General features: G+C 38.6%; 1 protein-coding gene across 1 annotated transcript in view; it reads left to right on the forward strand.

Moving 5' to 3' along the window:
* Nucleotides 1-16,249, forward strand: part of CALN1 (calneuron 1) — a 149,822-nt gene that overhangs the window by 127,170 nt on the left and 6,403 nt on the right. Inside the window, exon 5 of the mRNA XM_053454915.1 lies at nt 14,269-14,425. Coding sequence (XP_053310890.1) covers nt 14,269-14,425 — 157 coding nt within the window. The remainder of the gene's footprint in view (nt 1-14,268; nt 14,426-16,249) is intronic.

Raw genomic sequence — 16,249 nt, forward strand, 5'->3', positions numbered from 1 at the left:
GAGTTAAAGAAGATCCATGAACAGTGCCTTTTATAGTATGTTTTCTTTAGAGCTTTCTATTCCTTTGAACAGGTATTATTTTGTTGTGAACCCCCCACCTCCTCTTCTGAAAAACAGCAACAAAGTAAAGATACAGACTTTCCATAAACACAACTTGTGTGCTTTTTGTTATTTTTTTCCCTACCAACATCATCCCAGCTGCTTCAGAGCACGTACAGCATAACACACTTCACTGAATAACCGTTTTAAGCTAAATCTTATATGTCTGTTCCATCTGCCTTTTAACTGAATAAATATAACAAGTTAATCAATCAATGATTGACCCTTTTCCGTAAAGCATAAGTTGCTAAGCACATCTAAATGGTTTCAGAATTAGATGTAAATCTGCTCATGTAAGAGTTTTTCATAGCAATTATACTTACTAAGAGGTATTTTGAGTTGTGATAAAGTAAAGAACTATAAGCATATTTCTGTTTTGATCTCAATGGAATCTAAGCAGCTAAAAATGTGAAGAAGATCTGTCAATGCTCAATCCTGAGATAATACAGCCAATTGTATAAGCCTAAAACACACTTGGCAGATGACCGAGGACTATATAGTGCTCTTAAAATGCAATAACGCATAAAAAGTTGCCTAATGTTTTTGTTTATCTAGGCACTCTGGTGGCTGAATATGCGATTACAAGTAAAACACAGTTTCAAGCAGTGGTCCAAATGTGTTTTATTATAGAATTCCTTTATACAAGGAATGACCAATAATGCAATAGGGCATTTCCTTTGCGGTAGGTGTCAGTGCTGGGATCTTGAGCAGTACTGCACTGGAGATAATCCAAAAACAAAAAAGAAAAATAATAAAAATAAATAAAATAAGTCCCCCTTAGCTCATCCACTATATTAAAAAAAATCACTACAACCAAAACCCTTAATCCAATAGTATTAAACAATATGTAATATAGGGTAATATGTAAAGGATGGATCTGGCCCTTTTGAACATAAAAAAAAATATGGATGTGGGGTATGACTGTCATCAGAAGATGTCACTGAACATAAACTGGGCCATTGTTCTGCTGTGGTACCTACAGTATAAGCAAAATTGCAAAAACTGTGATTTTTTTTAATCTATTTATTTTTTAATTTATTAAATGCATTTTTAAGGCCCTACTTCTCCTGAAAAAACCCCAATGTTAAATTTGTGCAGATCCATCAATTATAGAAAAGGGGAATCATGGTTTAACAAACATACGGTGAAAATTACAAAAAAAACCTCCTTCAGGTATGAAAAAGCCCTGGTCCCAAAAAGGGTTAATACAAATAATGTTCATTGCACTAATACTTAAAATAATTTCAGGTTCTTGGAACTTAAGCTTCTATACATATATGTATAAATAAATATATAAAAAATGCTTTTTGTTAATCATGTGCCACCCACCAGAACATCTTACATTTGTCTTAACATATGAATTGTCAGATCCATCAGTATATCCAAGATGGGCCCAGCTGAATTTTCTCAAACCCCACACTAGTCATGGGCTTGAAGAATGACTTTAGAAAGACCTATTTTATTCTAGCAGAGAAAAAATAAGTATGCAAACTACAATTTAAATCCCCTCCTTAATCCCTTCAAAGCTTGTTGGTTTTAAATGTGGTCACTAATCTAATTCAAATGTCAGAACTCTCCAAAATAATGACTTTATTTTTTTTACAAAGTACAAATAATAGTTAAACTGAACACTCCATCTGTTCTGCAAACACATAATGGATGATATTCCTTTTATGTAATATATTTTATTTTAAAAATGGACAGATGCCTCGGGTAAGTCAATTCTGTTGTATTTAATAAATACTGCTGAGGTACATTACTAGAAAAACTACAGCAATAAAATAAAACAAATAACTCCGGTATTTTACTCATAGTTAATACATCAGAGGATAAAGGAGGTCGTTTATTAGTACTTTTTCACCTAAACTTGTTAAACTTTTGCTATTTTATTGTTTTTAACTGTTTTAGTTCAAAGTTTGCTGATTAGAAAATAGCAAGAACAACATGCAAAAAAAAATAAAAATAAAATATAAAACTGCATTTTTATTGTATCTTGCACTGACCTAAAACATTAAAACATGTAAAATCTTATTTTATATATAAAACCCCCCCACCAAGTACCGTATATAAAAATCTACTTTTGCAAGTATAAATATTTTTGGGGCATTCTTTTACCCTTATTTCTCTGTTTTTTAAGTTTGCAGTTTACACTCATTGGAAGTAATTTTGAACGTGTTAACAGTTATTTTAGATAAATTTTACTTTTATTTAATGTTATGATGAAATGTTTATTAAATGTTTTATTTCACATTACCCTATATGCCAATAGGAACAGTGGTATCTACTCTGGCAAACCTGGGGTTTGCCGCTTGGTATGGAGCCGCTAAAAAATATACTACATATCTAGACATCAGCTCACATGTGCATGCGCACCACTACAAGACACAGGTCTGAGTTTTAATCTAAAAGACACTGATATTAGAAACACTTTGTTGGAATATGCTATCTTCAGCAACTAGCTTGCTGAAAGTTTGAGAAATATCAGCTTTTTATGTAGTTTAAGAGAAATTATTTACGTTTTATTTTTTATAAATTATATAAAACATATGAAACATACTTAATTTTCACATTTTTCTAATGTAATATAGTCCTTTTTAATGTGCAGGAGAATAAGAAAATCAACACCATTAAATCAGTTGGCAGTACTGTAAATAATCATCTAGGACATCTATATATATTTTGCAATTTGTAAGGAAATTGAAAATACTGAGTAAATCTGAGATTATTAAAAGGCAGAGGATTTTTACTCAGTAGCTAAAATTTGAATGCGTGACTCTTTCAATGTCGGACTCAATTTGTGCACGTCTTTCAGTATGTAAAATTTCAGTCCAGTGCGGACAAGGCAGCTGATTCTTATTTTAGATATGCCTTCACAGGGCATTTCTGCATCGCCTTGTGGCAGTTCGTATAGAGACCTTTTCTAGAGCACAAGTGGGAATTCTAACTTTATTTCCAATTAAAAGTTACAAGCTCAGTCCTGGGAGATTGTGCTTCAGGCTAGAGCCTAATTTAAAGATGTTAGAGATTGAGTTGGGGTTACATTCATTTTCATTTGGATCTCTTCCAGTAGCTAATTCAGAAAGGACATATCTGTCCAAATCAAGCAATCGCCTATGTTTCCAAGAATTTGAATAATAATTTGCATACAATGTCTTCTTCCAAAGACAAACAGGCCTCTGGTGTTAAATACCAAGTATTGCGTTGTACCTTGTAACATGTGAGCATGATAATCACAAAGGCACAATGACAATTAAAGGTACATTCCAGCCATTATATACACTTTAATGAATATGACAGCTTCATGGTGCCCTAAAATATTCCTGATTGCAAATGCATGGGGGATTCTGCAGACCCCACGTCCAGCTTTTTTCCATGCAGGAAGTGTGTTCATTCAAACACGTCTCCCTGCATGTTGTATATTTACCTCAAGAGATTTCTTGGTGAACACGGGGGGCAGGGAACTATTCAGACATCTGTGAGCATGCACAGAAAATAATCCCAATTGTAAGAATTGTTGGACAACAAAGGGACTTTTGCTGCCCTCCTATTTGACCAATTGTTTTTTTTTTAAATGACACTTAAATAGAAACATAGAATATGAGTCTGAGAACCATTCCACTCGTCTAGTTAGATCATTATTTTCACAATCATGTTTAAATTCCCTAACTATACTAATCTCTACCACTTCTACTGGATGGTTGGTACACTTACCTACCACCCAATTTGCAAAGAAAATCCTCCTTGTATCAAGACTGGACTGTGATCTTAAATTTTTCCTCCTTTGAAACATTCTTTCCTCCAGGGGTGTGCTAAGAAAGGTGCCATGGGTGCACCTGGTAATCGAGGTTCTTAGTGGTGTCACGTTACACACATAATATGACCCTGCAGTCAGGGCCGGCCCAAGGCAAAATGCCGCCTGGGGCGAATTTTAAAATGCCGCCCCCCCTTTATCTACCCTTCCTCTCCCTCCATCCCTGCCGCCCCCCCCCCATTATCTAGCCTCCCCCCGGTACTTACCTTTCAGCAGTCCTGCAGCGAGTCTCCCTGTTCGGTCTCGGTGCCGGCTTGTAATGCTGAGCGCCGAAGGGGCGCCGAGCGGGTACTGACAGTTTGGTAAGCGAAAACCACTCGGCGCCCCTTTCTCTCTCTTTCGCTTTAAAAAAAAAAAAGGGGCTTGGGGCGGCAAAGTGCCGCCCCTTCAAAAGTGCCGCCTGGAGCGGTTGCCCCACTCGGCTCCATTGTCGGGCCGGCCCTGCCTGCAGTAGTACAATGACAGCAGCATGAGAGGGATCTGCAAAAGAGGAAAGGACAAGCAGGGAGAAGTATATGAGCAGTGTGCCCTACAAGACAGGGAGAGAGTGCATGTATACATCTACTGTATAAGCATGTGTAAGTGTATAGTGTTAGGGTGGGGGTGTTTATGTAAGTATGTACGTGTTAGATATTCTTTGTCCTGAACATCTAAACTTTTCCATTGAACAGCAATCAAGACCACAGCTTCTAAGTCTTCTTTAGTATTTTTATTTAGTAACATAATACACATTATGTAATACACAAGTAATATACATACTGTACTGATTGATGAACAGATGGTGGTCGTAGTGTCACGGAACCGGGTCCATAGAGATGACTGCATTGACCCAGCGCACCCAAAGATTGTGTGCTGAGCACCTAGGGTTGTGCAGCCACATACCAGCGCCCTGACATAGCAGCAGATGTAGTCCAAAATCAAACAAAGTGATATCCTGCAGGCACCCTGGAGCAGGCATGAAACATATCACTAGAATCACGTGCAGGATGCTGCAGGCTGGGAGTATGGAAGCTAAGCACAGAAATATAGCAGAAACATAACAAGCAAGGGACAAGGGAGACCAGGCACGAAACATAACCAGACAAGATATACATGTTACATGGCACAACAGGGAACAAGACAGGACACCCCGCTGCCGGGGACACAGGACAGGACACACACATAAATACAGGAACTAGCCTAGGACTGTTTGATAACTATTGGAGATTCCGTCACATCTTATGGCCATAGTATGCTTAGCCCACCACTACGCCAAAGTACTCCAATGACGGTGGGTCCTAACGCTAATCCCTGATTATAGAGGTACGAAATGAAACAAACCAAACCAAACACATAGCACTGAGCCATACCTTTAGACTGCAGACTGAGACAAAAAGAGCACATGGGTGGGGCACACCTTATAAAGGAAACAGAGCTGAAGCAAAGTGTTGAAGCAGAAACAAGGAATGGAAGATCAGAACAGAGCAAAAGGAAATCCAGGAATGGATTGAAGCAAATCAGGGAAACTGAAGCAAGAGTGAGATGTGCAGCTCCACAGCCTGGGTAGGACGTGACAGTATCCCCCTCCGAATGAGCGGCCTCCGGACGCGAACAGGAACATAAACAGAAGGAAGGCCTTCTCTCTGACGGAAGAACTGCGTAAACAAGGCAACCCAGGAACCTGCATACTCAGGAGACTGAAAACGTAGGAGTCCTTCGAAGACCAGCACTGCCGCTTAGCAGATCAATCTCCTCCAAAACAGGAATCATAATATCTGAACAGGAATGAGGAAGTTGTCTCTAGCAGACTTTTAGGTCCAGACGAAGGCAAGGCAGATAAGCCCACTTGACAGGGCCAACACGACAGGTAACCCACTTGCTGGGCAGACATGACAGGTAACCCACTTGCTGGGCAGACATGACAGGTAACCCACTTGCTGGGCAGACACGACAGGTAACCCACTTGCTGGGTCCCCAAACAGCCTAGCGTACAACATCTTTGTCCCCAAACAGCCCGGCCTGTGTCATCTTTGTCCCATAAACACGCTACCTGTGCCACATTTTGTCCCATAAACACCGTGCTGATACACACAGACACTTTTACAGTCATTCACAAATTGACACTTTCTGACAATTCATTCACACTTAGGGGTGTACTCACTTTTGTTGCCAAGGTTTAGACATTAATGTCTGTGTGTTGAGTTATTTTGAGGGGACAGCAAATTTACACTGTTATACATGCACTGTATACTGTACACTGACTACTTTATATTGTAGCCGAGTGTCATTTCTTGTTATCACATGAAAAGATATAATAAAATATTTACAAGAATGTGAGGGGTGTACTCACTTTTGTGAGATACTGTATGTATGCGTTCCCTTATGTTACATATGTAAGATACCATGAGTGCATATTCACATAAAACAATATCGTGTCAAGGTCTAATCTATACTTAGTGTTTAGTCACATTTTGTTCTAACTAAAAAAGTGGCTAACAATAAATGTGGCTATATGAGTCATAGTAATACACACCTAAGAATAGTGGGACTTTACTAAATCCATGAATCCAGTAAACTAACCCTATTAACCAGTAACTCTTTTTCAATACATGTATAAAAGTTTAAGTGTTTAGATTGCACTTTTAATTTCCATAATTTCCAGCATGTGCATATTAGACATGTGCGAATTACGTTCCCCGTCCTTTTGGTTCGGCTGAAAATTCGGGGGGCATTTTTATTTTGGGAACAAAGCAAGATTTGCTAAGGGGCTAGATGTAAGGGATGAAGGAGAACAAAGTCAGGTGTGACACCAAGGCAGCGCACCTGGTCAGTTCGTTGGATGATGGAGTTGTCAACAGTAATAGAGATGCCTTGATTTGTGGACAGAGGGGGTGGTGGAATAACTAAAAACTCAGTCTTTGAGATTTTAAGGTTCAGGTAGTGTGACACACTATCCATGATGAAATTCCAGAAAAACAGTCGATGAGGCAAGTTAGAACAGAGGGTGAAAAGTCAGGAAAGAGCTGTGTCATGTATGCCATGAGCGTGAAGGGTTTTTAGAAGGAGGGGTGGTCAACCATGGCGGCAGAGAGGTCCAAGAGTATAATTATTGAGAAGTGGTGTTTTGTTTTAGCGATGATGAAGTTGTTAGTAAATTGAGCCAATATTAACAGTATATTTATTGAACTTTCATTATACCTGATGTATTTCATCAATACCTAACTGATCAGAAATATTAATTTTTATTTGTGTACAAAACATTATAATAATATTCAATTACTATTCAAATATATATATTTTTTTTTCACAGAAAGCAAATTGGGATATTTCATAAGAACTAGAGCGACAGATTTTGTCAATTCCAAGTTACTTGTGCTGTATTGGAATTTATCAGTAATGTTGTACTGCATATATTCACATTATGGTCAAATGTAAAAGATCACAATTTAGTACCATGGACAACTCCATTATTATTTCATGTATTTGGATGCTAACTAGAAAGACATAGGAATAAGGTCATTAACAAGATATACAGCCAAATTGATAAATCTTTCTGGGTACTCTATATGTTTTCGAAATAGTTATTTACTAAATTGAATGTTTCTCAGAGGGCCAATGTCTTTCATTTTTATTATAATAATGTTAAACATTGTTGTATCGTTACAAAGTACTTCAAAAAAATGAGCTACGTTAAGCCTTTTTTGTTGTGGATCTAGAACATTTGTTATTTTTCCATTATCCTTGTTCCACGTTAAAAGAACAAATCTCCTTTGTTTCTTCAAAGCTGAACTGGTATTGTTGACATCTGATATTATATCATTGTTTGAGGGCAAAGAAGGTTAGTGGCTTTTACTGTAGAAGGGATAGAATTTTTCCTATTACTTTTTTTCACAGCTGCATTTTGACTTCCAGTTGGGTGCCCAGAGCATGAAATTCATCTTTAAAACCCAAAACATTTACTGAAATAATTGCATGCACCCTCGGTTTAACATATTTAAAGTGAGTCACCATTCATCTTTGACGTAAGCAGGTTCTTTGTTTCATTCCCAAATACTCTTTTTTTTCAGTTCTCCTGGCAGCTTTCCATTTGTTCGACAATTGGTTCCAGGGGTTTATTCCAACACAAATGACTCACAATGTAAGAATAGTACATATCAGTGAGCTCTTACTGCTGTAATTTTCTTCAACATGTTCAGAAAGTTTTTAAAATGCTTTGGAATTAAAGGGAATGTTGCAAACCAGAGAGGTAGAAAAAAACGAATATATGAAATATTGCCATAAGGGCGCATGAAAAAGTCTCGCACAATTAACAATGGAGAACAAGAGGGAAATGTTCCAGGGCCTCTGGTGGTATCTGCTGCAGTGTAAATTTTGTATTCACCTTTACTGAATGGTATAAATACATAAACTGCTGGATGATGTGAAAGGCCAGATGGGAGCCAATTTAATACCTGGTGTCAGTTTCCTGCATCTGAAGTATTTGCAGAGACACATCCAATATGGAATTATAATCAGGCATGGCAGAGTGAGTTTCCTATTTCCTGTCATGTGAGTTGAAAGTTCCTTTTGTAGTCACCTGAAATATTGCCAATAAGAGCAGGGATGAGCCTAGGGTTAGTGGCGTGTAGTATTTCTTCAGCGCCCATTCCTCGTAACTAAAACACACGCAACATGCAAACTTGCTCGAACGTCAACTCACTAACACCACAGACTCACAAATATACTATCTCCCTCTTTCCTCTCCCTTGCAGCACTAACCCTAGGCTCATACTTTACACTTTAACACCATATGCTGATACTCTAATACAATACTTATACTAGCACTATACTTTAACATACAAACATGCTGGCACCAAATACACCAATCATTAACACACACAAGTTAACAAGCTAAATGTTGTGATCTCTTTACTTCTCTCTCAGCATGGAACTACCTGCTGTACTTGGAGCTAAGAAACACTTGTCAGATTTGTTTGAAAATACAAAATGTATGGATTGTCAAATATAGAAGATTAATCGTGGCATATTCTGAAATTAGAAATTGCAACATCAAGCATATAGCATATTGCCCAACTGTTCAGAAAATCAGGACTGTTCTGCTCCGCTCTATCATATCTCATATGAGAATCATATCTTATTATGTTTCAAAGAGTTGTGACATGGTAAGATAAGTACACTGTCCTGCCCTTACCCTACATTTAGCCATGCAACAGCCATGCCTAATCACACCTCCAACAAAGATGTTGCATCTTGTGAACCTGAAGCCTGATGCTTCTCTTAATAATGAAAAAAAAACCACTGACCTTATACTGGAACATATTCTCTATAAAAATATGTCTCTGCTGAATCTCGATTCACGCAAAAATATTTCCTAAACCATAGCATTTCTGTTTGTTTATTCTGGAATTAAAATTTTTGACCACATTGAGAGGATATTAGAGAAAGCGCAACAAAAATAGTAACTATTTATACATAAATAATACATGTTTATGAGAGTTTAAAGCTTTTGAGGTGCACAAATATGCAAATTTATGAAGTTGCTACGGTGACAAAGCAAAGAACCCAGTTGGGTTTGATGTTAATAAGTAATGTAATTGTAAGTGGTTTGTTCACATTGCATATACTTCTGGTACTCAAAGGGACACTCTAGCCACCATATGCACTTTAATGCATGAGAGCTGTGTGGCCTCTTTACATTTTTATGTTTCCTTTTCCTACCCCCTCCTTCCAGCTTATTTGCTATTTCTTAGAATTTTGAATCCTTTTTGGAATATTAGAAGAAGAAGGTTTCAGTGGGAAAGCTGTGTTTTTTTATTATATATCAAATAAGGGAGGATAATGGTCTAGCTATTGGTCTGCTCAGTTTTTAATAGAAGAACAGGGTCATTGGCATACCTTGCATATCCCATTTTGGGGGCCCACGTCTGTGAAGCAGTGATCTGCTCCTGCAATACAAAAGATGGGTCATGGATACGGCAGATCTTCTGCCAGCACAGTTTTCTTTGTTTCCCAAACCACACACCATGAAGTAATGTCACATCCGGATGCATAGTACAGCGAGTCATTCAAAGAGGATATGTCTGCAGAATGGATGCAATAAAAGCGTGCATGCAGTGTGGGAGGTAGTCAAGGTAAAAAAAAAACAACATTATGCTAGAAGCAGGGGAAGGGTTGTCCTTCTTGTCTGGAGTGTTGCTAGATATACTCTACTTAGAAAAAATAAAAATAAATAGAGAGACATGTAAAACAGTTATGTTCTTGGCTCTCAAAACAAGTTCACCCAACGTTCAAGTTCAAGTGGATTTTGTAATATGATTTCATAAAAAAAATTTGCAGTAAAGAAGCTTGTTCAGAACCCTGTGTTTGCCTGGTAAGGTAGACACCTCAGGTTGTGGTGCAGACTTAGCTTTGAGCTTGGGGGCCATCTACAAGCGTCAACAGACTAGGGCTGGTAGACTAGAGGAGGGCAGGGACCTGGGAAGTGGCAGAATTACATGATCTCAGTCTGGCCAAGGTTATACACGGATGGTGCCAGAGTATGGTACAGAACAGTAAAGCAAGGAATATTCAACGCCCAGACCTATACTGAATGCCAGATAAACAGGAGACTAAAACAGAGTCAAGGTCCAAGCCCGGTCCAATATGCACAATGTCAGGCCAGAACAAGGTACCAAGGGATACAGAAGCAAACACGAAAGCCAGTGTCAAATAATCACTTAGCTGCAAATGCGCACACATTGCAGAAACAGTGCTATAGCAAGGAAAGCTAGGAGAAACACTGGTATTTAATGGTCACTGGTGACAAGATTGACCATAGGTGTGTCATAAACGAGGATAACGCAGGTACATGAGGAGACAAAAATCAAAGTGTTAGAATGATCATCCATGCTCCGGGTTGCTTATTTTTATCCTGAAGTTCCTGACGGTTTAACTTTGCTGAAAATGTGGCAGATAAGTAGAAACGCTTTCCAGCAGAACTCAGAGGTTAGTACAGTGAGGAGATTTAAACATGCATGGGATAGGTGTAAAGCTATGCTTAAAATAAGACAAGAAAAATAACCAATTGTGTTATGAGGTTTTTGCAGCAGGAAAATAAGGAACAAGCTTAGATTGACTGAAAAGTTCTTATCGGCCATCATATTTGTATGTGAACAACTTGCTATGTGGCAATTAGAGGTTAAAACATGCAGAGATGCTTTTTATAGGCACCATTTCTTCTTGGAAAATGAAGTAGTAATTTCTCCTAAGCCAAGAAACAGCTCATAATTATTCTTGAAGTAATAAAGGCAACATAACTAGGACAGAGAAGATGGTAGTATCAGCATGAGGTAAAATCTGAGTGTCAATCATACCTGCACTACTACTATGTCTGAGAGACAGAAGGAGGTCATTTAAGAATCTCAGGGATGCTGCTATTTTTACTTGATCAGTATGAAAGGCTATTAGCCTCGGTACGGGAGGCCAGTGGAACAGATGGATAGGTTTTGAGTTGATCCCAGTTTTATACATATATTATCCTTTCTGGTATTTTTTGTCTTGTTGAAAAATTTCTCTTACATGAAACTGAGTGGTTGAAGTGTTGTAATTAATCATCTTAAGGAATTGTCCTCTCAGTGAAAAAAAATATTTCCCCCCAGACCGCCCTGAATCTAAGTTAAACAGCCGTGCAGCCGCCCAGTGAAATGACCGATTCGGCCGAGCCAGGGCCGTCTGTAATGCGCGGCAAAAGCGAGTTTTAAGGCGGCCGTAAGACATGCTGGCTGCTTTAAAATCATTAAGCGGCCAGCATGTCTGCACCATGCCGCTCAGTGCCTCAGTGAGGCTCTTCGTCCCGCCCCTTTGAAGACGCTGAAGGGGGCGGAGTCACACGGAACAGCTGCTTGTGACAGGGAGAAGAGCACCTTGGAGGAGAGCGTTCTGCCCAGAAGGAAGGCAGCAAAAATTTAAGTATTAAAAAAAATTAAAAATTGTTGCCTTAGGACAACAATTAAATACAAAAAGGTGTGTGTGTGTTTGGGTGTCGGTGTGGCAGAGCCTGTCCTGGTGTGTGTGTTTGGGTGTCGGTGTGGCAGAGCCTGTCCTGGTGTGTGTGTCTTTGGGTGTCGGTGTGGCAGAGCCTGTCCTGGTGTGTGTGTTTGGGTGTCAGCGTTGCAGAGCCTGTACTGGTGTGTGTGTTTGGTATGTCAGTGTGGCAGAGCCTGTACTGGTTTGTGTGTTTGGTGTGTCGGTGTTGCAGAGCCTACCCTGGTGTGTGTGTTTTGGTGTCGGTGTGGCAGAGCCTGTCCTGGTGTGTGTGTGTGTGTGTGTGTTGGGGTGTCGGTGTGGCAAAGCCTGTCCTGGTGTGTGGTGTGTTGATGTGGCAGAGCCTGTCCTGGTGTGTGTGTGTTTGGGTGTCGGTGTTGCAGAGCCTGTCCTGGTGTGTGTGTTTGGGTGCTGGTGTGGCAGAGCCTGTCCTGGCGTGTGTGTGTGTTTGGGTGTCAGAGCCTGTTCTGGTGTGTGTGTATTTGGTCATCTGTTTCATGGCACTTTAATTTCTGTAGGAATAAATTGAACAAATTAAATATTTAGTTACCCAGAGATAAAACACCATCTTGAATTTGTAGTCACTTCAGAGGACAAAACTTTCAAGGCCCAGAAATCAGTGAAAAGTATAGGTTCTGTGTACTCTATTTCAATCTGCATATTTTATTGAAAATGATTAGTTGCATTAAATTGTGGGTTCAGGCATCCTGTGTATGATGACTTTTTTTAGTGTACTGATTACTCCCAGTCCCATCACATTACATCAGTATGCATTAGAAAATCAGATGGGCATGAATGGTGGGCTGATACGGTGGCGCAACGGGCCACTTGACTAGACTTGCCCCCTAGGCCTTAGGCTGCCAGTCCTCCACTGTACAATATAGTGTCTTACAGTATCGCATAAGACATACTTGATACTCAGGCGACTCAGTGGACAACAACTTACCTTTTTCTAAATAGGTGCCCAAAACTGTATTCAGCCATTGTGGAATGTCTATGTCTCCCAGTATATTATTACATTTCTGCATTTAAAGATTCTAGACCAGCCATTAAAAAGACAAATTGTACTTTTTTAAAGTGATAAAAATATCATACGAATCTAGAGAATCAAACTATATAATAAATATGATGACAAAAAATAGATTCATCCGATACTATTTCAATGGCATCTAATAGTAAACTATAGCTACCACAAAGTTGTTAAAATGGAAATATCAGTTTAAACCTAATAACACAGGTCATACAGTCAGTTTTACTTTGTTCTTTGTAACGGTTACAGTTTGTCATAGATGTGTTGGGATATAAAAATAATAATGAAAGCAGTTATTCACTCATTTAAATACTAGTTTTCCAAACAATTACAATAATTCACTAGAAAATGGGTCCTAGCATATAACACTGGAATACAAATGTAGCATAAACACTTTGGTAGTTAATTAAATACAATAAAAGTGAAATACTTTTCTACATTAATCACATTCACATGTTCATAAGTTTATTGTACAAACTACAAGTACATTGAGATTTTGTATAATTTTTCTTCTGATATACCGCAGTGTTCAGTCAGTAAGGTAACTTTTCAATAATGCTTACTGATTTAAATATGATTTATACATGGTATTAAAAGTCCTTATTGCAGTAGAAACTCACTAAGGGTTGGCTGTTCCTTATCTAAAGTGAAGTCAGGGAGATGAAACTGCAACCCTTCTGCAAACTTTTCTGCCAACTCCCTCTTTAATCAACAAACCCCCAAATGAAATGTGGACAATTTAGTAAAGAATAATGTTAAGGAATGTATGAGCCTTTAGAGTGCGAACCGGGCACGTGCTGATGTCTGGGTCTCTGCTGTGAAAGGGAGGCAGATGAAGACACTGGACTGGTACTTTGATGACCAGCGAACTAGAAAGACAATGATTTCAGCTTTAGCCTGTAATCACCTGTGGTAACGTGGTCTGGCACTGAAAGCCTATCTGCATTGAAGTTGTCAAAAATGCAGACTAAAAATATGCGTTTAACTAATAATTTGCTAGTAAGTAAAAAAAAAAAATGAAAATGTGTATTATATGTGTCAACATTAGACTGAGAGGTGTCTATTGTTGACTCTAGTCCACTGCTGTAGAGTAGCTGGTAAAGTCCAAGATTTAACTGTAAATCTGAGTAGTATAATTAACATTATGTGGGTTTCTCAAACACACAGTAACTGCTTTATGTGGTGATAGTAATATATATACTTTAATATTATTGCATGACTGCACCCAGATTAAACTGCAAGCCAGACAATCATGATTGGAAACACTATGTATTTATTCCACATGTGTAAATTGCTGAAGAATATGTTTTCTCCTATTTACCTACAGTTTGATATGCAAAGGATAACACTGGAAGAATTAAAGCACATTCTGTATCATGCATTCCGCGATCACTTAACAATGAAGGACATAGAAAATATAATCATCAATGAAGAGGAGAGTTTAAATGAAAACTCCGGAAACTGTCAAACAGAGTTTGAAGGAGGTAGGCAATGGCATTAACAAATCTCACGTATATTTATGTTTATGTATTTAGTTTTATGGAAGGATATCTTTTATTTTGTTTGAGAGCTGGGTATGGGGTCAGGCAATTGAAATTGAGCATACATAGGAACTCTCAGACTCTGACCTGGAGTCTCTGGATAAGCCCTGCTTCCCCAGATCTCCAGGTAGTTTTCTTTTTTTCCTGGGCAGAGGGTGGTGTTTGACCACACACATTCCCCTGCCCACTCGCCACCCATTAAGAGACCATTTGGGGCTAGCCCTGCCACCATGTCCAGCTATTCTTGCCTCTTCATGAAGCCATCCCGGTAGCCTACCCTGGGAAGCTCCCAGGTATGTCACGCTTTGTGATGAGTGTCTGTGTGTTTTTCAAATAGCTTTGTCACTGAGCTAGGTAGAGGACATTTTCAGCGTGCCTTTTCTGACACTGGAAAATCAAACAGCACTCTTTACAGCTTGCAAAAGGGTTGTATGTGTTTGATTATACAGTCTCATCACAAAATAAGTGGAATAAAATGTTACAATTTTAAATGTTATATTTTACATAATATCCATTTGGTTAAGAATATGCTAAAATGCAGTGCTTATAGTGAGAGGGAGTGGTCATCTGTTCTTCCTTGTGTATTTTATCTCCGTAGATCCTAATTATGCTCAGTGGCCCATTATAGTAAAAGCACATTTCATCATTTGCATGTAAACATTTGATATAAAATGTTAAGTGGTTAAGCACAGTGTAAAAATGAAAAAGAATATGCACTACGGGCAAAATGTGTCAAGTGAGCATCCCATAGTGGGGCTTTGTCCAAATAGCACCATTTTGCCCCCCCCCTTTGTCACCCCACACGCACATACCATGCGTTTATGCATTTACAATGCCATTGTAGACATAGAGCACAATACATGTGCATTGTGGAGGCTTCAAATTGCACCCCAGTCAGGTAGCAGACTAACTTCTACACACAGGGGCAATTTCCTCTGGTGATTGCCAGCGTCCCCTGATCTGGGCTCCCCAGGAGTCTGCATGACTTTCCTGGCATTAAGACTAACCTTGTAAACTTGCATGTTCCAAATTCTGTAGAAAGCATAGTAATTGCACCCAGTATCATATAATTCCACCTGAGGTTGTGATTTCTCTATAACAGAACAAAAACAACAAGGTGGTATTGCCAGGAGAATTTGCAAGAGAATTGTGGTGTTTTCACTTTTCCTCACTATGAAGGGCCAGCACTAAGAAATGGGAACTCTCCAGCTTCTCTGATGCTCCAGGTCAACACCCAAATCCTTTGGGTCGTCCATTTTCCCTTTAACCCCTTAAGGACAATAGGGGTTTTTACTCGTAGTATATTGTGGGACAATGGCTATTTTAACATTTTTCGGTGTTCCTGTTTAGCTGTGATTTTCTTCTTTCTCATTTCGTGCTCCCACACATATTATATATTGTTTTTTTCAGGACAAACAGGGCTTTCTTTAGATACCATTAATTTTATCATATCATCTAATTTACTATAAAAAAAATGATAAAATATGGGGATTTTTTGTAAAAAAATTACTTTTTCTCACTTTTTAAACAAAAAACTTTTACTCATCTGCAAAAACGAATGAAAAAACCTGCTAAATAGATTCTACTATTTGTCCTGAGTTTAGAAATACCCAATGTTTTTATGTTTTTTTGCTTTTTTCTGCACATTATGGGGCAATAAGTACAGGTAGCGTTTTGCTATTTCAAAACCTTTTTTTCCAAATCTGGTAATTCTTCCCCCCATGTGCCATTTCGGGTATCTTTGAAGCCGGATAATGCAATTTACCC

The sequence above is a fragment of the Spea bombifrons genome, chromosome 2 (genome assembly GCF_027358695.1).
Source record: "Spea bombifrons isolate aSpeBom1 chromosome 2, aSpeBom1.2.pri, whole genome shotgun sequence".
NCBI lineage: Eukaryota > Metazoa > Chordata > Amphibia > Anura > Pelobatidae > Spea > Spea bombifrons.